At 45.1% G+C, this 26,923-nt stretch overlaps 1 protein-coding gene across 2 annotated transcripts in view; it reads left to right on the forward strand.

Annotated features, from left to right (window-relative positions):
* MCF2L2 (MCF.2 cell line derived transforming sequence-like 2) overlaps positions 1–26,923 on the forward strand; it is a 317,075-nt gene that overhangs the window by 136,784 nt on the left and 153,368 nt on the right. For both annotated transcript variants that reach the window (XM_048863063.2, XM_048863066.2), the window contains 6 exons: positions 5,271–5,395; positions 9,146–9,260; positions 12,177–12,296; positions 13,219–13,410; positions 16,079–16,270; positions 16,701–16,878. In XM_048863063.2, the coding sequence (XP_048719020.2) occupies positions 5,271–5,395; positions 9,146–9,260; positions 12,177–12,296; positions 13,219–13,410; positions 16,079–16,270; positions 16,701–16,878 (922 nt within the window). The remainder of the gene's footprint in view (positions 1–5,270; positions 5,396–9,145; positions 9,261–12,176; positions 12,297–13,218; positions 13,411–16,078; positions 16,271–16,700; positions 16,879–26,923) is intronic.

Genomic DNA, 26,923 nt, shown 5'->3' on the forward strand with positions numbered 1-26,923 from the left:
TACGAGTTTTACCTTGTGCTGTAGATTGGCTCTAAAAGTTGGTTTTGCCTCGTTCCTTTCAGACGGCAGAACCTGGCATTAGCAATCTCACTAACCATGTTATGGCGGAGTGGTCTAAGGCTCGGGTGTGAAATACCTACGCTCCCTGGCTATGCTAGCTTCTTTCAGGAAACCTGGCAGCTCAGAGCAGGTGTAGATGATGTGGAGGTAGAAAGTACTAGTGCTTCTCTACTCCAGCACTGCCATTGTTATTAACACTAGGGTTAGTGCCAGAGGCGGAGAGTTCCCCCCAAAAGGCTGATACAGATGAGGCCCCTCAAAACACACAGTCACATCCTGGCAATGTCATCTGAGCCCTCCTACCTTCTTCAGAGTGTGTGTGTTCCAGAAGAAAACTTAAAAAACAAGGTCTTGTTTGCTGTGTGTACTCATACAAAAGGTATGTCTATAGTACAATATATGCCCAACGTTGTTGGAACTCAGATTAGCAGACCTTGGGTTTGTTAACCTAGGGCTTGAGCAGCTACACTCATTTGTAACCCCAGATTAGAAATTGTTGAACCCTGGGTTCCAGCCTCGGGTTCCAGCATCTACAGTACATTATGCAGCCCGAGTCCAACCACCCGTATCCCAGAATTCCTCCCCAAATGTGGCCACTCTAGCCCTTAGTTCGTGGTGCAGTGTGGGAAAACTTGACTGTCCAGAGGACAAAGAAGGTCGACCTGTGGGATTGTGGGATGCTTTTGGTGGACTCCCAGAGCGTGAGTCCAGGGGGGGCTGTGTCTACACTGCAAAGCAATAGGACTTGAACCCAGGGTTCCAGCTTGACTGAGGCTCAGATCCTCCACCCATGTAGGGTCCTGGGACCCTGGGTCTGAGCCTTGTGTTAGAGCGATTTATGGGTGGATGTCAGGGGGGCTAGGCTTGAGCCTGAGTTCAACTCCTGGGCTTACACTGCAGTGTAAACATACCCTAAAAATCCCATGGTAGATTTTTTAAGAATAGGGTTTTCTCCCTGGTATCTTGGGCCCAAAACATCCCTTCTCCCTTCTAAGATGAAGTATACCAGCTGCTGTCCTATCCCCTAGGTAGCTGCATATCAGTGGGGCTATGTGTATAAAGGACACAATCCCATGTGTCTTCAACACCCATTGACTTCAGCGTGCAATGATGACTCTCAGCGCATGGTATGATCTGATCCATAGTTTGTAAAGTGCTTTGGGATCCTTGAAGCCTCTGCATGTTGAGGGGATCTAAGCTGTGAATGCACACAGAGGCTTTGTAATGGGTGCGTGATCTTTAGATTTACAACATGTATACGTAAGTGTAGAATATTACTAATTATTCTTGTTCTATTGTACACTGAACAAGAGTTTTCAGCGCAGACGAGTGCAGGTTGCAGCTGTGAATGTTTGTGCTGCATCTCTGCTGAGCCTGACGTTTAGCTGGGCAACGCTGATTGGGAATTGGATGGCACTTGAATGTTTCTGAATGGTTGCCAGAGTTGCATCAATAAGGGTTGAAACACCCTCCCTGCGCATCAATGCACAAAAGTTAAAACAACAGGAGTGTGGCTGTTATTGCAAACCGTGTTTTTGCACTCTTACGGCAAGCCATGAAGTCCACTTGCTGGTGGGAATTCTCGGGAACCTAAATCCCTGTATTCCAGGCCACACGTGTGGTTGGGGGTTGCCTTAAAATTCAGTGAGATCCTTTCTCTCCGTGGAGTTGAACAGAATCATTCTCTCGCTGCATTTCAGCTCTTGCATTCTGAGTGGATTTTTCAGCTGTTGGACAGGTCCATTGTGTGCTTTTGGGTTTTGCAGCTGCATCCACTGGACTGCCAGTACCAAACCTTTCAGGAGATTCTGATAGGATCTTGGGCAGATGCAGCTGACTTCAAAGCAGTGTTCCTGATAGAATAGGATTAACAGGAGTCTCTCTCCCTGACGCCACTCCTGCCACCGAATTCACTCCTCTATATTTTCCACAGTTTTTCTTTGTCCTTCCCTTGCATGTTTGTTTAAGGGCTCATAATGGCATGTAGATTTAGACAGCGCTTTAGCTTTTCAAAGCATTGAACAGACAGAAATTAGTTAATAGGAATGGTTGAAATTAGGGGACTGGATATCGTTCTTTTTCACTTGGATCTATTCTGTCCTTTTTCTGGGACACAACAGTGGCGTACTAGGGCCAGGCGGTGCTCCACTGAAATCAGTGGGAGCTTGGCCATTGATTTCTGCAGAAGCAGGAGCAGACCTTAATTAGTCAGTGTGCTGTTGAGATGGCTCTGGCAGAGGTAACTGTACTAGAAGGATGCTAAATAGCTGTTTGAGCGAACTGAAGTGAGGGCCCTCTGCTGAATTGCATTGCCTTCCTCTTGGCAGCCTTGGAAGTTCAGCATTCTGAAATCAGTCGTGAAGTTAGCATGGAATAGACTGATGAACGCTCAGGTTGCCACCCATCTGGTTTTCACCCGGACAGTCTGGGTTTTGGCTGGTGTGTCCGGGTGCCATTGGACAAGCCCTGATGTTTGGCTGTTTTTTTTTTTAATCTGTGGAAAAGGTGGCAACCCTAAGCAGAAAGAAGGAGGCTGCGCAGCAGCTGCCACTGCCATCTCCAGGGCCAGGCTGCTTGTGCGACTCGCGGTGTGCCGGGGCGGGACTTTGGGGGAAGAGGCGGAGAAGGGGGTGGAGCCTTGGAGGAAGAGGCAGGGCAGGGGTGGGGCCTCGAGGGTCCAGTCCCCAGCCATTAGAAAGGGGGCAACCCCAGTGAAAGCACAGGGCCTGATTCACAGCCCAGTGAAGTCAATGGAAGGACTTCCACTGATTTCAGTGGGATTTGGATCGGACCCTTATTCTGAGGGTAATTAAAGACGGGAGCATGCCAAGTAAGGTAACTCAGTGTCTCAGGAGCTTTGTTGCAGAAAGCGGAGGCAGATTGCGTCAACGAAACTAATTCATACACATAACCGGAGGAGGAAGATCTATTATTAAAATTTTGTCTGAAGGAGGGAAGCACTAATACAAAATTGAATTTTTATTAATTCACAAAAATAGATGAAGCAGCTCTCTGCCATCTTGCTATTCCCTCTTCCTGGACTCCTTCCCTGAGCTCCCTCTAGTGTTCTCAAATAGCTATTGCATCAGCTCCCTCCTGCTCTGTTCAGTTAGCATTGAATACAACTTCTGTCACCTCCAACGATTTAAAATGAAGGCGACTTTCCTTTGTGCAGCCCGAGAGTGAGAATGAAGCCCAGTGAGACAAAAACGTATGCAAAAGTAGCAAAGGCTATTTCACGGAAATCCTCACAAGACTTTAAAATGCATTTCAGAGCTCTTGTTCCTTACCGTGCCATCCCACACAAAAGGAGCATGCTATCATTCAAACCAAGCCACAGCCACAGGCACAAGGCCACCAGTGATACCGAATCAACCTCCTTTTAATCTCTGGTCAAAACAAACTTTAAACAACTGCTCACTTAGTGCCTCTATTTACCATCCACCTTGGGTACTTATCTGCCCTCCATTACCACAGTACCTGAGCGCCTCACAATCTTTAATGTGTTTATCCTCACAGACCCCCTGTGAGGTTAGGGCAGTGCTCAAGGTGGATTTGATTTAAATCACTAGTCAGGAAGACTCGATGTAATCATGGATTTCTACATAAAAGTGAATTCTTGTTGGTTGTTAGAACCTTAATACATATTCTTCACAACTCAGAGATAGATGTAGGTTTCATTTTTAGAAGGTACATACTATACATTTTAAAAGTGATTTATTTTGAAAACTTCTCAGATATGTTTTACTGCTATGTCAGAAAATGGATGATTGTTTGGTTATTTCCAAAGGTAATTGAAGCAGATAGTTCACCTCCCAATGAATCATAAATATCTCCAGTTCAACAGGTTTAATCATTAATATTTGGAGGATTTTCTTGCCATGCTGTTCAGCAGAGTTCCATTGTGTGCTGGGACATCTCAATGGTGACATTTTCCGGCCCTGTAAACTGTCTAAACTACAAGTCCGAAAGGGGTCATTTTCAGTTGGATGCCAAGAAATTATATTTTCAGAATTACTAAAAATATTTAGTTTAGAAACAGAAGGGCAGCTCTTACTGATTGTTTCCTTTTTTACAGCCAACTTTGTGTTGTGACTTCTATTTTAGTGGTAGGGTTTTTTCACTTACCTTGGGGAACACCACGATCAAAGCCAAGCATAATAACTGCACTTATTAACCATACCTATTTTATTACTGAAGAAAGGAAGAGAAAATGTTAAACAAAACAACAGAAATGGCCGAACCCAAATGATAAACTGGTTTATCTCTGTTATATTTTTATGCATTTTGTGGAAAATTTTTAACAGAGATTACATTTTTGTAAGTGGGCCCACTTGTGGTAGGGCCCTTTTTTTGGTAAATTGAGACCAGGGTTTGATTTCCAAAATTACTGAGAGTCCATTCTTGGTATTTTTTAGCTACTTAACTGTTTATAAATGGGCAAAAGAATTTGGGTAAAGGAAGGTAACACCTGTTGATTACTGGGGATAACAACAGATTATAGATGGGCAAGGTTAGCAATCGTAACTAATCTGATGGTTGCCATATGTGAGGTTAGGAAGGAATTTTCCCCCAGGACAGATTGGCAGTGATCTTGGGAGGCGGGGAGGGGTTCCACCTTTCTCTGCAGCATGGGTCACTTGCCAGGATTATCCGGGTATATCTCATTTAATCATTTTCCAGCCATTGTGGGGGTCTTGAGCACTGGTGCACCTAAATCCCACCTAGTCTCTGCCTATGGCACAGAATAATCTAGTCTTCCGTGGTCTGCAATACTCCGGTCTAATTCTGATGGTTGGGGTTAGTGTGTGGGTGCTGAGTGGTGTTAGTGCCCTGTGATATATAGGAGGGCAGACGAGATGATGTAGTGGGCCCTTCTGGCCTTAAACTCTATGACGGAAGGAGAATTTTGACCAGTCACAAACCCAGAAAATTCTAGAATTATTCTGTCCCTCAAGAGACACCAAAATCATTGTTGTCACTGCTCATGTCAGGCTGCATCTCTTCGATTCTAGGCAGGTCACTAAATGCAGCCTTCTTGTCAAGCGCCCCTGCTGTGTTCCAGTGTTCAGTCCCTACAAAAATACCCTTCACTGGTAATGGCAGTGCTTCTCCTTTGAGAGAGAAAAATAACGACTTAACCTGGGATTTGGTAAAACCTTATTTGAACTGGTGTGTGTGTGTGTGTGTGTTTGCCTGTCTCTCTCCAGGATGAGCTGAAACTAGCTGTGAAGCAGGGGGCCACACTACTGACGTGTATTAGAGAGCCAGTCACGCGGAGCTCCGCCAGCAAACTCAGTCCAGATGAGCTCGAAAATGTAGCGACGGTGGAAAGGTTGGTGAATTGGGATTACATCCTCCAGGTTGCTAACTGACCTGAAACATGCAAATGTGATTTGAATCCTAATTTGAATTTGAATTCAATTTGAATAATTTGAATAATTATTTATAGGTAATTGTTTTTTTAATCATTAATTCACAGTGAGTTTATAGAAATATGCTACTGCATGTTTGGTGTGAGGAAGGTCTAGGTAGGAGCCATTAACTGGTGAAACTAACAGGGCAGTTCAAAGAAACCTTGAGCCTCCTCTGTCCTGTTTGGTGAGGTTATTGACTACAAGGCCCAAGACTTGATGTGCAGTCTTTCTCTCCCCCTCCCTCCCACCCACGCACACACTCTCCTAATCCAGGTGGGAGTGGTGCATTCCTGCATACATGTTCAAACAGAATGTGTATGTGTGTGTTGGTGGGAGTGTTCAGTGGATAGAGGAGCTCCCCTTAAACAGGGATGTCACCGGTGTCTGGAACGGGTCTCGGCTGAGAGAGCCATCTCCGGTCAGACTGTCCAAACTGGGCAGATGCTCCCAAACTGGTGGTATATTCTATAATTAGCTTTAACCAAGTGTGATAGACCCAGGCCAGTTGGGTACAGCAGAGTAGCAGAAGGCAGATATACTGGCCACCGGATTAATCGTTTTCTGTTCCCTGACTGACCAGAGCAGGGTCTGCTCCACGCTAATGAGAACACCTGACTCCAATTAACCTGCAAAGAGTCAGGTGAGGCCATTAAGCTAATGTGACCACCTGACTCTAATTAAGGCCCCTCTGATAATATAAAAGGCCTCACTCCAGTCAGGCAGAGGGGAGCCAGGGGACCGGAAGTGTGGCTGAAGGGCTGGTTAATGAAGACACCCTCAAGTCATTGGTAAGGGAGCCCTAAGGTAAGGGTGAAGAAAGGAGAAGCAGGAGAGCTGTGGGGAAGTGGCCCAGGGAAATGTAGCAACTCTGGCAGTAAAAGGTTGGCTGCCAAGAGCTGCTACCATTAGGGTCCCTGGGCCAGGACCCGGAGTAGAAGGCGGGCCCGGGTTCCCCCCAACCCACCACTACAGAAACACCTTCTGGGAGGGGAAGACAGGCCCCTGTCAGGACAGGAGGCTAAACTGTTTTGCATGAGGCCGTAGAAGTAACAGAGACTGTGGGAGTTCTCTCACCAACCTCCATTGCTGGCTTATGATGAAAATGGCTCAGTAGACTGCATCCCTGGCCTTAGAGAGAGAAGGGCTACATGGAGGGTTGCAGTGAGCCTCTGAAGCTAGCATAAACTGCCTGAAAGCGCGGGACCCACAGGGACAAGGTCAGCACTCTGCCACACAAGCCAGCAACAATCGTGTGTTTCTGGACTACTATACTAGTTCACCAGGAATACACCGGCAGTCCCCTTAGGCACTCCATCCTATATTATCACCCAGATAAACTGGACTTCTGTGGTGACAGATTATTAAAACCAAAAATCACCACACATTAGGTTCTTCCAATCCCAAAGGATCGGTCACACACCCCAGGTCACCAGATGCTCAGGATGTCACCAAAGACAACACTGCCAGCCAATTACTTCAGTAACTAAGTCAAGTTTATTAGCTAAGAAAAGAAATGAGAGTTAAGCAGAGGTTTAAAGTGGGTGAGTTACATTACAGTTGAATTCAAGCTTGTAAATCCAAAATGCTAACAGGGATGTTATATCTGATTGATTTTTATATCTCTGGATTTGCCCAAATAGTATGGGGGACCTCAATCCTTTGTTCAAAAATTTGTCAAAGTTCATCAGTCCAGAGATGTGGGGGGAAAGATCTAGCGGGGCACCTTTTGTTCTTGTCTTTTATATGTTGACCCCTCTCCTGGAAAATCCTGACTGCGTTACAGAGTTAAGCAACTACATGATGTACGTGCTGGGCCACCAGTTCTTCATATGAATTGCAAATTTTGTTTGCACCTTTTGCGTGCTATGTACTGCTGAGGCTGTAGACTCTGAAACGACATGCAGAGGCTCACATTCGCAGCTCCTTTTGTTGTTTCTGAAGGGCTAACCTGGGGGTGTTTCCCAGACTCACGACAAGTTTGAGTTACAAACACGCAGCCAAGTTTCATAACGTCACGTACAATGATGATACACACATCTAAACAGGATAATAATACTTAGCAGATTACAGCTTTTCCAGTGATACCTTACAAGGCATACTTTGTCTAAGATTTACCACAATTTTGCAACAGCAGTGACCATATTAGTGTAGATGGTCACCTTCCCTTCAATACAACATCACAAGGGGTATGGAAGAATCTGCAATGCGCCTCATCCACAGCTTCAGTCAAGATGGATATGTCCTCCCTGTTCCCCACAAAGGACTCGGTTTAGTGTCACGGAGCTGACAGTCACTGTGCAGCAGCTTGTAATACACACCGTGCTGCAGTGGAAGTGAAGCACTAAACATCATGCAGACACTTCGGCTTGTCTCAATTGGGGTGAAGCAGTGTTGTCTGGGATAGCACTGGAAACTAGCAAGTGCTGTGAAATGCCAGTTATGCCTAGGTTTTTCTGCAGCTAAGGGATTGTGTTCTGAGAGAGCGAGCCATAACAGAGTCAAACTGTGCCTATGGGAAATATATCCAGCATTCCTTCTGAGACTGGGTAGAACAGTGCATAGAACTTGTTTCCTTGCTTTTCAGTTTATCCTTCCGGTTACATTAAATACATAGGGACAAATCTTGGTTCCCACTGAAGCTTCTGTCAAAACACCTGCTGACTTGCTTGCTGACTTGCCAATTGCTCTGTATAAGCTCTTTGTACCTTGGTTTGTAGCTGTTCTACCTCAGTGTCAGGGACTATTGTTTGAAGTCTCCTTTAGTGTGACCTTTAAACAACTGGTTTATGCTGGGCTGTGGGCAAAAGATGGTTAGGGAATTTTCAATTGACTTCTGCTCACCTCTCAAGTTGTTAGTGTGGTCAACAACCAACCTTTGGAAATTACAGGCACTTGATGCAAAAGCCAAAAGAACAATAATATATAAGCAGAGCACATTAGTACTAGTCAAAGTTTCATACTAAAACAGGGGGCAAATTGCATGTGTAGAGCATCAGTTGATTGTATCAGAGGAAGGAAGTTTTTCACACCGCTCCCCTCCTACAGCATTGCACAGCTGACCAACTATGTTAACCTATAGTACTTGCCCTAGGAATAGTTCACTGCCACAGGTAAGATATCGGACTTGATGGACGAGTCTGGAATGACAAGCTATAGGTGCCTACTTTAAACATTCTTTAAGTGAATGAGTGAAATTTACACACTTTGCACAAAGGTGGAATAAATTAACTTTGTTGAAGAACTAAGTGGAAACTAGGAGGGAGAGAGAATTCACCCCCAAGCCCACACGCTGTGCATGGAACAGCTCTGCAGTTGCTACTCCAGCCCAGCAAGAGGGGACTGCAGCCCCTGTGCATCCCCTCTGTAAGGGTTTATGGCCACTGAATCCATGTAGTCACAGACTCATTGGTCTCCTCCTCCTCCTCTAGCCCACTGCGAAACTCCGTTCCACATTGCTTCTCCAGAATCAGCGTGAAGCCCAGCTCTACCTCATATGTGTGGTGAAGAGTCCCCAACCTCTCCCTGTCTGTCTGCTCTGCTTTGAAGACACCTTCTGTAATCCCTAAACACCTGGCTGAATTTCACCTTCGCTGCATAACTAGCTCACTAAACAACAATGCACTCATAAATATCAAGTGATTTTCACTCTCCAATTAATTTCTTAACAGGTTATTGGCTCAGTTGGATGAAACAGAAAAGGCTTTTGATCAATTTTGGTCCAAACATCACCTAAAACTGGAACAGTGCCTGCAGCTCCGACACTTTGAACATGATTTCAGAGAGGTATTTTACTTATTTCTTAAATATAGACTTTCTTTTCTGGTAAATCATCTCAAACGTTTCCAGATAGCTATTCTAATCAGTGTATATTGTTCATCAAAAAAAGACATCTTCATAATGAAATAGGAACCACATATTCTAAAATGAAACTCCAACCAGTTATCAAATGTCACATGGTATCTCAATAAGCCACAGTAAGAAAGGAAGAATTAGAACGATACACTTCTTGGTAGAATTATTGGGTAGCCTCATGCAAAGTATTAGCATCTTGAAGGAATTGATGTTTGATAAGGAGCTGATCCAAAGCCCATTGAAATCCATAGAATTCTTTCTGTGGACTTCAATAGGCTTTGAGTAAGGCCTTAATTGTACAACTAGAGGTGGATTAATGCAGAATGCTTAGGTTCCATGCCCTTAAATTTGAGTGGCCCCAACTCAGTAAGGCAACAAGAACAGAATGGCAGGTGGACTGTGTTGTGCATAGCCGGTTGCACTCCTCTGCCATGGCGTAGAGCAGCTTTTCCATTTAGAAAGTAGCTCAAAGGCTCAGTATTAGGTGGAGGACCAGAGCCCAGACAAGGGAGCAAAAAGAATGCCTTGGCAGATGGGATAGATGTGTGGGGAGGAAGACTATCTGAGAAACAGATGCTAGTATGGGAAGAAGAGTCAGTCCAGGGAAGGATGCAAGCATCTCTAGCAGGTACAGATGGGAGTAGACTATGTTTGCCTGTTCATCGTATGTGACTTTTACCATTGAATCCAAGCCACTCATTAATCTGGTGCACTGAAAGAGGGGCTTCAGATCCCAGTTCAGCAAAAGCCTGCCAAACTCCCCTGCTACATAAGCACACTGAAAATTATCGGAGTAGGTTCATTAAAGACCCCAATAATCCTTTGAAATACCCGATCGATTTTAGGTTCGATCTATCTCTGCCAAATGTTGGCCATAGTCCAGGGTGGACGTCGTCAGTTACCAGAGGCCTTCAGCCACAGATTGGACCGAGTGTGTGTGTACAGAGCGGGCAAGAAAACTTCTGTCAAAATTGTATTTTGATTAAAAAATGCTGGGGGGGGAAGGAATGAGCAAGAAGCTCCACCAGGAGATCCAAAAGAGCGTTTTGATCTGGCTAAGCCATTAGAAGCCAAGTACTAAGCAAGTCTCAAGGGGAAGCTGCTCCATCCTTATAGGGTGCTCGTACGTATTCACTAAATGATTGAGTAACACGGTAATGCTGCACAGCCAACTGGGTAGTGTGTCTCCCACCATCCTCTACTGGAAGGACTAAGAATTGCTTAGTTTCTTTTTATCATAGGCCCTGGACTGCTAACAACCAGGGCCATCCTTAAGCATAGGCAGCTGCGCGGGGCACCTGAAAATTTGAGGCACCCCTGGGTCTTAGTGTACACCGTCCTGCCTCTTCCTATCCCTGTTCTAATTTGACCCTTCCTGCAGGCTCCCAGCACGGCTGGCTGCTGCAGTCTGGTGAGTCTTCCTCCGGAGGGGATCTAGTACTTAAAAGTGAAAAGAACAGGAGTACTTGTGGCACCTTAGAGCCTAACAAATTTATTAGAGCATAAGCTTTCGTGGGCTACAGCTCACTTCATCGGATACATAGAATGGAACATATAGTAAGAAGGAATATATATACATACAGATAAGTTGGAAATTGCCATACAAACTGTGAGAGGCTAATTAGTTAAGATGAGCTATTATCAGCAGGAGAAAAAAACTTTTGTAATCAAGATGGCCCATTTAGACAGTTGACAAGAAGGTGTGAGGATACTTAACATAGGGAAATAGATTCAATATGTGTAATGACCCAGCCACTCCCAGTCTCTATTCAAACCCAAGTTAATGGTATCTAATTTGCATATTAATTCAAGCTCAGCAGTTTCTCCTTGGAGTCTGTTTTTGAAGCTTTTCTGTTGCAAAATTGCCACTCTTAAGTCTTTTACTGAGTGGTCAGAGAGGTTGAAGTGTTCACCTACTGTTTTTTTTTTAAAGTGAAAAAGCCTTCTTGCCTACCAGACCTGTTAGCACAACATTTAAATTGTTAAAGAGCCATTAAAGTGGTAACGAAGCCATTTAAACAGGCATTTGCCAACTCCCAGGTATATACTGTCAGGGCTTGTCTACACCACGCAGGTTTTAGCGACAAGGTTGTGTCAACACTTTTTTCGGTACTTTGTTGGCACTTTTGCCAACAAAATACTTCCAGCCCCACGAGCGGCGTTAGCTTTGTCACGCTCCTGCTGACAAAGCTGCGTTCACACTGCCACTTGCATCGGCAAAACTTTTGTCTTTTGCTGGGGGGCTTTTTTAAGTACCCGTGAAAGACAAAAGTTTTGTCGACAACTTCGCAGTGTAGACAAGCCCTCAGTTTCTGAATTTACTGACAAAACCAGTTGTGCATTACTGTAATATTTACTCAGAACATGTTAGTCTACAGGACCTTAGTTTAAAATTTGCTTTAAAAATATTTCATTAGTGTGAAGATTTCTGAAGATTATAAAATCACATCTCTAAAAATTCCTTGCGTAGATTTTTAGATGCACAATCTGAGTATTCATCTTTAGCCTTAAATGCTTGGATCTTCAGACATAGAGTTTTTTAAATAAATCCTTCAAAAGACCACCCTTATCTAATATACACATGCGAGCCCAGGCTGCCATCGGTCAGAAGGGCACCAGTTTAATAATAATACTGGATAGGGCCCCATAAATCCTAAGGGCAGCCCTGCTAGCAACTCGTGAATTTTCTCCCTTACAGGGGCTGGTGCTTGTGGAGCAGGAGGATTGAGTTCTATCACTGCTATCACCATGAAGTTCGGAGTGCCCATGGCGTGCAGCATGGTGACCGCCATAAAGTCCTAGGAGGCTGTGGATGTTATAATATGAGGCTATTTGTGTTTCTTGTAGGTAAAACTGGAACTGGATAATCTGATGGAAGCGCAAGCTGGTTTCACGGATATTGGAGACAGTGTGACTCGAGTGGAGCACCTCCTAAAGGAACGGAAACAACTGGAAGAGAAAGGACAGGTTTGCACTTTACTGGACTTCATGTTTCAGTTATTGTAGATTGCTACTGTTAGTCACTTGTAGAACTTTGTCCACACACCACACTTACTGTTCTGTGCGACACCACCAGAAACTGCAGTTACATACTATTGAGTAGGTATGTTTACAAATGGGCATGAGCTCAGCCTTTTAAAGTTTGGATCCAGATGTCGACTACTCCAACCTCCTAGGGTATTCAGACCTGGCAGATGGTATTCAGCCCCCCCATCAGCACCTCCCCCTCCCCCCAGCACCACCCGCCCGCTGGCGGCCCTGCCGATCAGCACCTCCCCCTCGCCCCAGCGCCTCCCGCCCACTGCAGTCAGCTGTTCTGGTAGCGTGCAGGGGGTGCTGGGGGGAGGAGCGAGGGTGGGGTGTGCTTGGGGAGAGGGTGGAGTGGGGGTGGTAAGAGGCAGGGCAGGGGTGGAGTGGGGGTGGGAAAAGGCAGGGCGGGGCCGAGGAGCATCTCCTGGCACATTAGAAAGTCGGTGCCTATGGCATAAATTACGCCAACTGAGAGTCCCTTAGACTGACTTCTGGATTTAGCCTACAGAGTCAGCTACACATCTGCAAGGCAACGGAAATAAGCCAGCCTCACAGATCATGAAGTCAGTCTTCAAGGCAGGTGTGAAACAATACAAGGTGTCAGCCAAAAGAATGATTATGCTGGATGACAGGACACCTGGCTTCTATTTCCAGCTCTGCCCCTGTGTGATTTTAGGGTCCTGTACTTATCTGTCTTTGTGAAGGGCTTTGAGGCCTGCAGGTGAAAGGTATATGTGCAAATTATTTAATGAACCAACCTGCAGCTCTAGGCTTCATCAGAAATTATAGAGGAGTCATCTAGACTAGGCTCATCCTTTAGGGTGTGATGGTTTTTCATTTCTTCTTGTTAATTGTGCAGGAACCTTTGGAAAAGGCCCAGGCACTAGCTCTGCATGGAGACCAGCTCATCCAAAACAACCATTATGCAGTCGACTCCATTAGGCCAAAGTGTGTTGAACTCAGGCGTATCTGTGATGACTTTACCAATGAGACCAAGAAGAAATACGATATTTTGGGAAAGTCCCTTGAGCTGCATAAGCAGTTAGACAAGGTGAGCAAGTCTTCCTACAGGAAAGCACTAGTAATGCTCCATGAAAAAATAACGGGTTAAGGGATCACATATTTGGGGTTAGAGAAAAGCATGTTCACCATTTCCCCCAATCAGCTACTAGTCACAGCTGCGGGAAACCAGTCGTGGTATCCGCCTCAGAAAGGAGAGAGAGAATGGGTAGCATAAAAGAGAACAGTGGTTTCCCTGAATTATACAGTTAGGAGCGTTAAAACTAGGGCTTGAGGTAAAATAAGAAGTCAGCTAAACCTAAAACATGGACCAAGCCTCAGTTGGGGCTTGCCAATGATCAGTTCACTGCTTGTTACATTCTTTTGTTTTCAAGCTTCTCTACACTTCCATGACCTGGCTGGGATGGGAAGCAGAAATGCTCAAATGCCACGAGAAAGTGACTGGTCTTGTGGTATTTTCAGCCGGATTTGAGGCAAGAATTACCAGAAAACCCATTTGTGAGATTCCTAGCCCAGCTTTACAGACCCAACAGGTTTGGGGAGTTCAGATAAGGTTCAGTTATCTATCTGGACTCATAGGTACTTATCTGAACTGAATGTTAAACAAAGTGAGACGGCACTAATGAAACCCTCTGGCCTCCCTTACGAATCCATTTACTCTATCTTGTGCTAGTGCCAAGGGAGATTTGAAGCAACTACTGTACCACCCTTACTATCTGGCCAGATGATTCTTAGTTCCTATATTGGGCCAACAACCTCATTGAAGTCAGTGGGGTGTGACAGTGAATTGTGGCGGGCTGCTCTTTACATCTATAATATGATGGGAGGTGAGGGTACTCAGCATGTCACAGGATGTGATCAGCACCTCACAGGATGGATCTGTAAATGTAGAGATTGTTTGCAGATCTGGGCTCAGGTACAGGGCACAGTTAATATACTTAAGGATATCCTGTTTCCATTTGATGAGGACAGCTGTGGTCAGATGGACTGATTACAGTGCTGGGTGACAGGACACCTAGCTTCTATTTCCAGGTCTGCCCCTGTGTGACTTTGGGGTCCTGTACTTATCTGCCTTTCTAAAGGGCTTTGAGGCCTGCAAGTGAAAGGTATATGTGCAAATTATTTACTGATTATTAATGGGACAAATTGCTATTGGTGATTGGGAATGCAGAAAAAGAAGATCTAGGCTTCATTCAGAAAGAGATTCCGGAGGAAAAGCTGGGAACTTATCCAAGTCACTGCCTCCTGCTCAGTGCACTTAGCTCCTACCATGCCTTAGCCAATTACACATGTGGGTGGCAAGCCAAGATGCACCCTGGAAAAGTGCCAAGCACAAGAAGGCGCTGGGGCCTCACTGCATGTGCGGCCATAGGCATGTGCCCTGCAGAGTGGGAGTATCCCTTGGAACTGAAGTGCTTCGGGCAATTAAACACTGTGCTTGTCAAATCCAATCTGTTGTTTCATGGATGACTTGTTCTAAGTGAATGGAAACCCCTCAGCCAGCAGAGTCTACCTACTATATCAGCTATTTACTCGATTAGCATAAATCACTATCAAGAAAAAATAGCTATCCTCTGTCCTACTTTACATACAAGCTGTGGGTTGGATCTTCCCTCATGCCCTGCTTTCTCAACTCCCAGTATCAGGGGGTAGCCGTGTTAGTCTGTATCTACAAAAACAACAAGAAGTTCGGTGGCACCTTAAAGACTAACAAACTAATCTGTTAGTCTTTAAGGTGCCACCGGACTCCTTGTTGTTTCAGCTGCCAGTGACTCATCGGACAGAAGAGTATGTCTAATTGCTTCAGGGTATTTTTCAAATAACACAGAGTACAGTATAGCTACTCAGAGTTACAGGACACAATCTGATGTCTCAAGGAATGGTGCAGTTAGCCTGTGAAGGTTTAGCTGTTGTCTTGAAACAGCGAGTTTATAATGCAAACATTTGACTCTTTCACTTTAAAATCAATTTGGCTTGCAACTTAGTGCACGACTTAAGCCCCCAGGCAGTTTCTTTTCTTTTGCACAATAACTTAGTGTTTTTGCAGCAGTAAAGATAGGATGTTGGTTTTGTGACAGGAGACATCTGGCTATGTTGACAGTATCGCAGACATGTTTTGGGGTAGCTAGCTGAAAAAGAATCTATTTTTTAACGTTGTTCTGCTGTTTACAAAAATGGAAGGCCATTCAATTATTTTTTAAAATGAAGTCATCATCAATAGTGCAATATTTTAAAGCCGGTAAGGAGGGAATCAGAGTTGAGTGTCAATTTATCCTCTGCCTAGCCCGTTGTGAAGGTGGATTGCTGAAGGAACTGTCCTGAGACCCCTCCAGTGAGTAGGCACAACAAAGTGGATTAATGATAGAATGACAGACACTAGACTTTCTTGCTTTTGTTTAAATTCAATACAATGAGTCCAATTCTGTGCTGGCATGCAACTTCATTGAAGCACAGTGCTGAGTCAGTGGGGTTACCCTGGGTCATATTTGGCCCCATAGAATTTACTGTGGTGCCTTGTTTTTAATGCACAGTGCATCTTGAGAACTGCTCACAGCCTTGACGCTGTTGTACCAACATGGGCATGTTGGTGGTATTGAAGAGTGTTATTTCTGTTCAAATAGTGGGCAAGAAGCAGCAGCATTGAAGCCTCAGACTGTGCCATTATTGCAAAGTCCTAATAGCTCTGTTTTCTTCTAAAGGCCAGGCAATGGTGTGAAGCTGGAATCTACCTCTTAGCGTCTCAAGCTGTGGACAAGTGCCAATCACAAGAGGGAGCCGAAACTGCGCTGTGTGACATAGAGAAATTCCTGGGAACCGCTAAGGAACACCAGTTGTCTAACCCTAAGGAATTCTACAACCAGTTTGACATGATTCTAACCCCTGAAATAAAGGTAACGCTTGTTGAATTTTTACACTGCCCATTTAAACTTCCTACAAACCAGCAGTGAATTTCAAAGTACACACTTCACATATTCTCTCATGGCTTCAGTTCAGATGGAAATGCAAAAGGAGATCTATGATAGCAAACTATTCACAAATGTGGACACTTGGGGCAATGGCCTTTCCTCATACGAGTAGTCCTTAATCACACAAGGAGTCCCTTTGGGGTAGCACCCCAAAGCCTGTGTCAGGGAGTGTGTAGAGGGAGGTGCTCAGTGGGAGTACAGTGCCTGCAGAGAGCAGCTGCTGCACTATTCTAAGACCGAATGCAGGGTGTGTTACCGCCTAATGCTGTTGTTCTGAGGTTGGGGTGCAAGGATCCCATCCCAGTGTTCTGTCTATCTGTGAATGACATCTGCTCCACATCTGTTCTGCCTACAGGCCAATGCCCAAAAAGTTCTACAAAAATTAGAAGACGTGCAAGAAATGTTTGACAAGAGGCAAGTGAGTTTGAAGAAGCTGGCAGCCAAGCAGACTCGGCCGGTACAACCTGTCGCCCCGCATCCTGAGTCCTCCCCCAAGCGAGCATCACCTAAGAGCACCAGACCGGCACCATTAGGTAAGCCTCAGAGAGAAGATTTTCGGGGAGACACCAGTTCTGTTCTCACTGTTCTGTTCAGTCCTATAACCAAAATGAAAGCTTACGCTTGAGATTCAGTGCAAGCATCATGAGCCCAGGCTTCAGAATCAGATGTGAAATATTCATGCACATGCAGAGGTAGGTAAGGGCGAATCGGGTTACGGATCTACCAAGAAAACTTCCAACTCCCTAGGGTGACCAGACAGCAAATGTGAAAAATCAGTTCAGAGGATGGGGGGTGATAGGAGCCTATATAAGAAAAAGACCCCCAAATCAGGACTGTCCCTATAAAATTGGGACATCTGGTCACCCTACAAGGCCTTGTCAGAGGGCAGGGCTACCTCACACTGCACTCCATGTGGCACACAATCCTCACGTGCTCCAGTAGTAAGTTCAACACCATGTGTTTTATTTACAACATGCTAAACAAGGGCTTGTTCCCCACAGCCTGTGGCTTTTACCTTCTTCCAGACCCAGAGGAGAAGGTGGGAGAGCTCTCATCTCCCTGAGATCCTGAGCTTCTCTGGGCTTCCCTATCAGCCTACCCCTCTCTTATCTCTTCCTGTCTCCCTTTTAACCATCCTCAGCTGACGAGCTGAGTCCACTTAGATTCATAGAGTCATAGATACTAAGGTCAGAAGGGACCATTCTGATCATCTAGTCTGACCTCCTGCACAATGCAGGCCACAGAATTTCACCCACCACTCCTACAAAAAAAAACCTCACACCTATATCTGTGCTATTGAAGTCCTCAAATCGTAGTTTAAAGACTTCAAGGAGCAGAGAATCCTCCAGCAAGTGACCCGTGCCCCATGCTACAGAGGAAGGCGAAAAACCTCCAGGGCCTCTTCCAATCTGCCCTGGAGGAAAATTCCTTCCCAATCCCAAATATGGCGATCAGCTAAACCCTGAGCATATGGGCAAGATTCACCTGCCAGATACTACAGAAAATTCTTTCCTACGTAACTCAGATCCCACCCCAGCTAACATCCCATCACAGGCCATTAGGCCTATTTACCATGAATATTTAAAGATCAATTAATTACCAAAACCATGTTATCCCATCATACCGTCTCCTCCATAAACTTACCGAGTTTAATCTTAAAGCCAGATAGATCTTTTGCCCCCACTGCTTCCCTTGGAAGGCTATTCCAAAACTTCACTCTTCTGATGGTTAGAAACCTTCGTCTCATTTCAAGTCTAAACTTCCCAATGACCAGTTTATATCCATTTGTTCTTGTGTTCACATTGGTACTGAGCTTAAATAATTCCTCTCCCTCTCTGGTATTTATCCCTCTGATATATTAATAGAGAGCAATCGTATCTCCCCTCAACCTTCTTTTAGTTAGGCTAAACAAGACAAGCTCCTTGAGTCTCCTTTCCTAAGACAAGTTTTCCATTCCTCGGATCATCCTAGCAGCCCTTCTCTGTACCTGTTCCAGTTTGAATTCATCCTTCTTAAACATGGGAGACCAGAACTGCACACAGTATTCCAGGTGAGGTCTCACCAGTGCCTTGTATAATGGTACTAAAACCTCCTTATCTCTACTGGAATTAGCTTTTTTCACGGCCATATCACATTGACGGCTCATAGTAATCCTATGATCAACCAATATTCCAAGGTCCTTCTCCTCCGTTACTTCTAATTGATGTGTCCCCAGCTTATAACTAAAATTCTTGTTATTAATCCCTAAATGCTACCTTACACTTACACTTCTCACTATTAAATTTCATCCTGTTACTGTTACTCCAGTTTACAAGGTCATCCAGATCCTCCTGTATGATATCCCGGTCCTTCTCTAAATTGGCAATACCTCCCAGCTTTGTATCATCCGCAAACTTTATTAGCACACTCCCACTTTTTGTGCCGAGGTCAGTAATAAAAAGATTAAATAAGATTGGTCCCAAAACTGATCCCTGAGGAACTCCACCGGTAACCTCCCTACAGCCTGACAGTTCACCTTTTAGTAGGACCCATTGTAGTCTCCCCTTTAACCAATTCCTTATCCACCTTTCAATTTTCATATTGATCCCCATCTTTTCCAATTTAACTAATAATTCCCCATGTGGCACCGTATCAAACGCCTTACTGAAATCTAGGTAAATTAGATCCACTCCTTTCTTTTGTCTAAAAAATCTGTTACTTTCTCAAAGAAGGAGATCAGATTGGTTTGGCACGATCTACCTTTTGTAAAACCATGTTGTATTTTTTCCCATTTACCATTGACTTCAATGTCCTTAACTACTTTCTCCTTCAAAATTTTTCCAAGACCTTGCATACTACAGATGTCAAACTAACAGGCCTGTAGTTACCCAGATCACTTTTTTTCCCTTTCTTAAAAATGGGAACTATGTCAGCAATTCTCCAATCGTACAGTACAACCCCTAGTTTACAGATTCGTTAAAAATTCTTGCTAATGGGCTTGCAATTTTGGGTGCCAATTTCTTTAATATTCTTGGATGAAGATTATCTGGGCCCCCTGATTTAGTCCCATTAAGCTGTTTGAGTTTCGCTTCGACCTCAGATATGGTAATATCTACCTCCATATCCTCATTCCCATTTGTCATGCTACCATTATCTCTAAGATCCTCTTTAGCCTTATTCAAGACTGAGGCAAAGTGTGTGTTTAGATATTGGGCTATACCTAGATTATCCTTGACCTCCACTCCATCCTCAGTGTTTAGCGGTCCCACTTCTTCTTTCTTTGTTTTTTTCTTATTTATATGGCTATAGAACCTTTTACTATTGGTTTTAATTCTCTTTGCAAGGTCCAACTCTACTTGACTTTTAGCCTGTCTCACTTTATCCCTACATGTTCTGACCTCAATAAGGTAGCTTTCCTTGCTGATCCCTTCCATCTTCCACTCCCTGTAGGCTTTCTGCTTTTTCTTAATCACCTCTCTGAGATGCTTGCTCATCCAGCTTGGTCTACAACTCCTGCCTATGAATTTGTTCCCCTTTCTTGGGATGCAGGCTTCCGATAGCTTCTGCAGCTTTGATTTAAAGTAATCCCAGGCCTAGATCCATAAATTCTTCAGTCCAATCCACTTCCCTAACTAATTTCCTTAATTTTTGAAAGTCAACCCTTTTGAAATCAAAAACCCTAGTTGCAGATTTATTTTTGTTAATCCTTCCGTTCAGTTTGAACTGAATTAGCTCATGATCACTTGAACCAAGATTATCCCCTACAACCATTTCTTCTATGAGGTCCTCACTACTCACAAAAACCAAGTCTAAAATGGCATCCCCTCTAGTCGGTTCAGCAACTACTTGATGAAGGAATCTATCAGCTATCGCATCTAGGAAAATCTGAGCCCTATTATTATTACTAGCACTCGTCCTCCAGTCTATATCTGGGAAGTTAAAGCCTCCCATGATCATGCAGTTTCCATTAGTATTTACTTTATTAAAAACATTAAAAAGGGCTCTATCCATATCCAAATGAGATCCCGGCGGTCTATAGCACACCCCAAGCACTAGCCCAGGGGAAGCTCTGATAGTTTTCTTCCCCAGTGTAATTTTTGCCCAGACGGACTCTGTCTTATCCATTCCATCGCTTCTTATTTCTTTACATTCTACCTCATCATTGACATACAATGCTACTCCACCACCTTTACCTTTATTTCTGTCTTTCCTAAACAGCACATACCCTTTGATACCTGTAGTCCAGTCATGACTACTATTCCACCATGTTTCTGTTATCCCTATAATATCTGGTTTCACTTCCTGCATCTGTAGCTCTAGTGCCTCCATTTTGTTACCTAGGCTCCTCGCATGGGTGTACAAACATCTTAATTTTTGCTGTTTGGCCTCGCTCACATTCTGTACCCTATTAGGCACGGTCATTCTACAGCCAGTATAACCTATTCGACTGGTATCCACACTGCCCTTCCTCCTTATATACATTCTCCTACCCATGGCTGTATCCTTTCTTACTTCATTTTCTTCCCTCTCAATGCTAAAATCCGGCGTGGAGATTACCTGGACATCTCCCAACCATCTCCCCCAAATTCCTAGTTTAAAGCTCTCTTAATCAGTTGTGCCAGCCTCCACCCTAGAAGTCTGTTTCCTTCCCTACTCAGATGAAGATCATCACCTGTTACTTAATCAATTATCTCACCACTTTGGCTCACATGGGGACACTTACCAAGGGCACAGAGCAGTGAGTCAGTCTTAAATTATTCTCACTCTGGCACTCTCCGCATTCTTGGAAAGTTTCTTTCTTTTAGTTAAGCCCCCACCAGGGATGGTCTGTCCCTCAGAAGGACTCATCGTCTACTCTTTATTCTTCCTTCCAAGTAACCATAGATGTCTAATTGTTCATTGAGTGTGTGCAAATTATTCACATGCATTTCTGCTTGTAAAATTGATTGTAAATTCTTAGCTTTAAAATCACACTAACCCAGAGTCAGACAATGTAAATGTTAAGGTACAACCTTAACTCCTGTGCATCGCTCACATGGAGTATTTTCTACTCCTGTTTCTTCTGTATAATCCTCTACTCCTCATCTGGGGTAGTTATCTTGAGATAAAAACTACCTCTGCCTTGTCTCCACTAGGATCTGCAGTGAGAGAGCTGACTCGAGTTAGCTATCTCGATTAAAAAGAGCAAAGGTATTTTTAAAAAATTTTTTGCAGTGAAGGCATAGCTTAAGTCAACTCAAAATCACTTAGTTTGTATCTCATAGGACCCTCTTTTTAACAAAGCCACCCTTTGGGCCCTTTAAAGAGGAACCTCACTATATTATAAAAATGAAATCTTAGCCCTGGTCTACACTAGGGGCAGGGGATCGATCTAAGTTACGCAACTTCAGCAACGTGAATAAGGTAGCTGAAGTCGATGTACTTAGATCGACGTACCGTGGTGTCTTCACAGCGGTGAGTCGACTTTTGCCGCTTCCCCGTTGACTCTACCTGTGCCTCTTGTGGTGGTGGAGTACAGGAGTCGACGGGAGAGCACTCGGGGATTGATTTATCGCGTTTAGACTAGACACGATAAATCGATCCCCCGCTGGATTGATCGCTGGCTCCTGAGCTGGCGGGTAGTGAAGACATACCCTAAGCCTTTAGAAAAGAGCCTTAAAAGTGTAAATTAAGGCTTGGTGTACACTACAGAGGTAGGTCGATGTAAGGCAGTTTATGTCAATCTAATTATGGCAGCATACACGTTACAGACTGGCTTCCACCGATGTAAGTGTCCTACTCCACCTCCACGAGAGGCGTAGGGTTTATGTTGGTGGAGTTAGGGTGACGCAGTGTCCATTTAGACTACTGCATTACTTACATTGGCTGTTGGCTGTCATTTTTGTCAATTTCACCGCTACATGCTTGAGCCCTGAAATTGACAAGAAAGCCAGGCTGTAACTAGGGCAGATGGGGAGCTCCACCTAGAGCCCGGCTGCTCCTGGGTTCCCCACTCCCAGCTAGGCTGGCACTTGGAGCCCAGCTGCCCTCTAGCTCCCAGCCCAGCTGCTTTCCAGGCTCCCCACTCCCGGCTGGCAGATGGGCTGCTGCCTGGAGGCTCCTGGCTCCCCTCTCCTTGTGGGGAGCATGTCAGCTGTACTGAGGATTCCCACTGGGAGCCTGGCTGTGAAGGAGAGCCGAGAGCCTGGGCGTGAGGGGGGCAGCCAGGCTTCTGGCAGCGGGGAGCTGAGATCCTGGGAAGGTGGTAGGAGCGGGGAGCCAGGAGCCTCCAGGCAGTATCAGGGCTCCCTGCTGGGAGAATTTAGCTCTAGGATATAGCCATGCAATTGACAAGAATGAGAGCCAACAGCCAATGTAAGTAATGCAGTGATTACAACAACACTGTGTCACCCTAACTCCATCAGCATAAGCCCTACGCCTCTCGTGGAGATGCAGTTATTATGTCGCTGTAGTAGGGCACTTACATTAGCCGGAGCCAGCCTGTAGTGTGTACGCTGACATAATTAGGTTGGGGTAAGCTGCCTTATCAACCTAACTCTGTAGTGTAGACCAAGGTGCAATTTTACTCCCTACGTATCAGCACCTTATAGTCATTTCCAGAGCACACACAAACTCTACAATTTTATACTATTTCAGATGTACTGTGAAGCAGAGGGAAATAAATATAGATAACAAAGCACATATTTGCTTTGCAGGCGGTGTAAATTACAACCCTTTAAATAATCTGGATCCTTTGTTCATGAGGGCCATCTGATCCCATCAGTTCTTTACGCAGAAAGCCTAACTGATTCTAGAATGTGGTTTTGTGAATTTTATGTTAGAGCTCAAAGTACAACTGATTAGACAGAATGACATACAGATGACTTTTGAACCCTGTGCATCTTGTTGCAAATGATCAGCAAGCCCAGGTTATTTATAAATATTTCCAGAACTGCGATATACTGGGGAGATGTACAGTGTTCACTGGTCCTGAAAGTCACACTACCACCTCCCTCATACAGGACCAGAGTAGTGCTACTCAGATGATTATGCTCATTTACTACAGTGATCAGAGCCAGTTAAATACCTAGATTGCAATATACAGTGTGTATTAATGATTAGCTTACTAAGGCCTTGTCTACGCTACTGGAGGAAATCGATCTAAAAGTTATGCAACTTCAGCAACGTGAATAACGTAGCTGAAGTCGACGTACTTAGATCCAGTGATGAGCTGCCAAAATCTTAACAATGGGTTCCCTCCTCACCCCACCAGGGGGTCGTTGCCCACTCCCGCCCCCCGGGACTCCTGCCCCATCCAACCCCCCTGCGTTCCTTGATGCCCCCCCAGGACCCCTGCCCCATCCACCCCTCTCCCCTGACTGCCCCCAGAACTGGGCAGGAGGGTCTCGTGGGCCACCATAGTGGGTGCCCACCCCACCCCTAAGAGCCAGAGGGACCTGCCGGGGGGCGAGATGGGGAGTCCTGGTGGTGCTTACCTGGGGCAGCTCCCAGGAAGCATCCAGCAGGTCCCTCTGGCTCCTAGGAGCAGGAGACCGTAGCTGGGGGGGGAGCGGGGGAGCGGCCGCTCCCCCAGTGATCACATCAAAAGTGGCGCCTTAGGCACCGACTCCCTGGTTGCTCCAGGTCTGGAGCACCCACGGGGAAAATTTGGTGGGTGCAGAGCACCCACCGGCCGCTCCGTGCCATGCACCCAGCTCACCTCACCTCACCTCCGCCTCCTCCCCTGAACCCACCGCCCCACTCTGATTCTCCGCCCCCTCCCCCGGCTTCCAGCGAATCAGCTGTTCGGCAGGAAGCCTGGGAGGGCTGAGAAGCAGGCCGTGGTTTCCCGCTCAGGCCAAAGGTGGCGGAGGTGAGCTGTGGCGGGGAGCGGTTCCCCTTTGGGCCAGCCCTCCCCCCCCCAGGGTTACCTGCTGCGGCACAGGTGGCCCTCCTTTCCCCCCCCCCCCCCGCCCCAGCTCACCTCCGCCTCCCTGGGCCTGAGCAGGAAGCCGCAGCCTGCTTCTCAGCCTGCCCCAGCTTCTGGCGCAAACAGCTGATTCGCGGGAAGCCTGGGGAGGTGGAGAAGCAGAGCGGGGTGGTGCATTCAGGGGAGGAGCTGGAGGCGAGCTGGGGCCAGCGGTGGGACGGGGAGCTGCCGGTGGGTGCTCTGCACCCACCAAATTTTCCCCTTGGGTGCTCCAGGGCTGGAGCACCCATGGAGTTGGTACCTAAGGTACCACTTTTGGCCGGTTAAATTTAGAAGCCCTTTTAGAACCTGTTGTCCCTTGTGGAACAACCGGTTCTAAAAGGGCTTCTAAATTTAACAACCGTTTCTAGCGAACCGGCTCCAGCTCACCACTGCTTAGATCTACTTATCATGATGTCCACACTACGTGATGGCAACTGGAGACGCTCTCCCATCGACTCTCCTTGCACTTCCAGGTGGAGTACTGGAGTCGACAGGAAAGCGATCTGCAGTCAATTTACTAGACCCACTAAATCGACTGCCAATGCATCGATCGCCGTGCGTTGAACCCCCGGTAATTGTAGACAAAAGCCTAAGAATGTTTCAACAGATCAGCCTGATAGGTCAAACCAAAGATTGATATTCAATGATTTATTGGTAAGGCAAATAATTAATACTGATGCTCTGTCTCTAAATAGTACTGACCCAGTACTATTTTTATTTATAAAAATAAAACTTGCCCATGTACCAGTATTTGACTTTCTGCAGTATTTCCTGGGCTTGGAAAAGGAAATAACACAGTTAAACTACCCTGGCCAGAAAGTGACAATTTAGTTTTTAAAATGGTACCGTCTTCTCCAACAGTTGCTCAATGTATAAAATGTCATTCATTGGATTTCTGAACTGACTTTCATCTCAGAATCCCAGAGCACTTCACCAACATTACAACATCCCTGTTAGTTAGGTATCATTGACTTCTTTGAGCACAGAAAAGTTAAATCACTCACTCAAGTTTACACAGTGAGTCTGTGGTAGAACTGAGAATAGAACAGAGATGTTTTGACTCCTGAGCCTTAGTTGTGACCACACTGCCTTGAAGACAAGAACATAAGAATGGCCATACTGAGCCAGACCAATGGTCCATCTAACCCAGTATCCAGTATGCTGCCAGATGTTTCAAAGGCAATGAACAGGGCAATTATCAAGTTATCTGTCCCCTGTTGTCCACTCCCAGCTTCTGACAGTTGGAGGTTTAGAGACACCCAGAGCATGGGGTTGCATCCCTGACCATCTTGACTAATAATCATTGATGGACCTATCCTCCATGAATTTATCTAATTCTTTTTTGAACCCAGTTATACTTTTGGCCTTCACAACATCCCCTAGCAATGAGCTCCACGGGTTGATTGTGCATTGTGTGAAGAAGTACTTCTTTATTCTTGTTTTAAGCCTGCTGCCTATTAATTTCATTGGGTGACCTCTGGTTCTTTTGTTATGTGAAGGGGTAAATAACACTTCCTTATTCACTTTCTCCACACCAGTCACGATTTTATAGACCTCTATCATATCCACCCTCCGTCATCTTTTTCTAAGATGAACAGTCCCAGTCTTTTTAATCTCTCCTCGTATAGAAGTTGTCTAGACCCCTAACGATTTTTGTTGGCACTTCTCTGTATTTTTTCCAATTATAACAACTTTTTTGAGATGGCATAACCAGAATTGCATGCAGTAATCAAGGTGTGGGCATACCATGGATTTATGTAGTGGCATTATGATATTTTCTGTCTTATTAGCTATCCCTTTCCTAATAGTTTATAACATTGTAAGCTTTTTTGACTGCTACTGCACATTGAGCAGATGTTTTCAAAGAACTATCCCTGATGACTCCAAGATCTCTTTCTTGAGTGATAATAGCTAATTTAGACCTCCTCATTTTGGGGATTATGTTTTCCAGTATGAGTTACTTTGCACTTATCAGCATTGTTTTTTTTGTTGTCCAGTCACCCAGAGTTATGAGATCCCCCTGTAACTCTTCGCAGTCAGTTTCGGACTTAACTATCTTGAATAATTTTGTATCATCTGCAAATTTTGTCACCTTACTGATTACCCCCTTTTCCAGATCATTTATGAATATATTTAACAGCACTCGTACCAGTACAGAACCCTGAAGGACCCCACTATTTATTTCTCTCCACAGTGAAAACTGCCAATTTATTCCAACCCTTTGGTTCCTATCTTTTAACCAGTTAATGATCCATGAGAACATCTTCCCGCTTATCCCATGACTGCTTACTTTGCTTAAGAGCCTTTGGGGTGGGACCATGTCAAAGGCTTTCTGAAAGTCAAAGTACACTGTATCCACTGGATCCCCCTTGTCCACGTGCTTGTTGACCCCCTCAAAGAATTCCAATAGATTGGTGAGTCATGATTTCCCTTCACAAAAGCTGGGTTGACTTTCTCCCTACATATCATGGTCATCTGTGTGTCTGATAATTCTGTTTTTACTATAGTTTCATCCAGTTTGCCTGGTACTGAAGTTAGGCTTAGTGGCCTATAATTGCCAGGGTCACCTCTGGAGCGTTTTTAAAAAAAACAGCATTACGTTAGGTATCCTCCAGTTATCTGGTACAGAGGCTGATTTAAGCAATAGG

This window comes from Caretta caretta, chromosome 9 (assembly GCF_965140235.1).
Source record: "Caretta caretta isolate rCarCar2 chromosome 9, rCarCar1.hap1, whole genome shotgun sequence".
In the NCBI taxonomy this organism is placed as follows: domain Eukaryota; kingdom Metazoa; phylum Chordata; order Testudines; family Cheloniidae; genus Caretta; species Caretta caretta.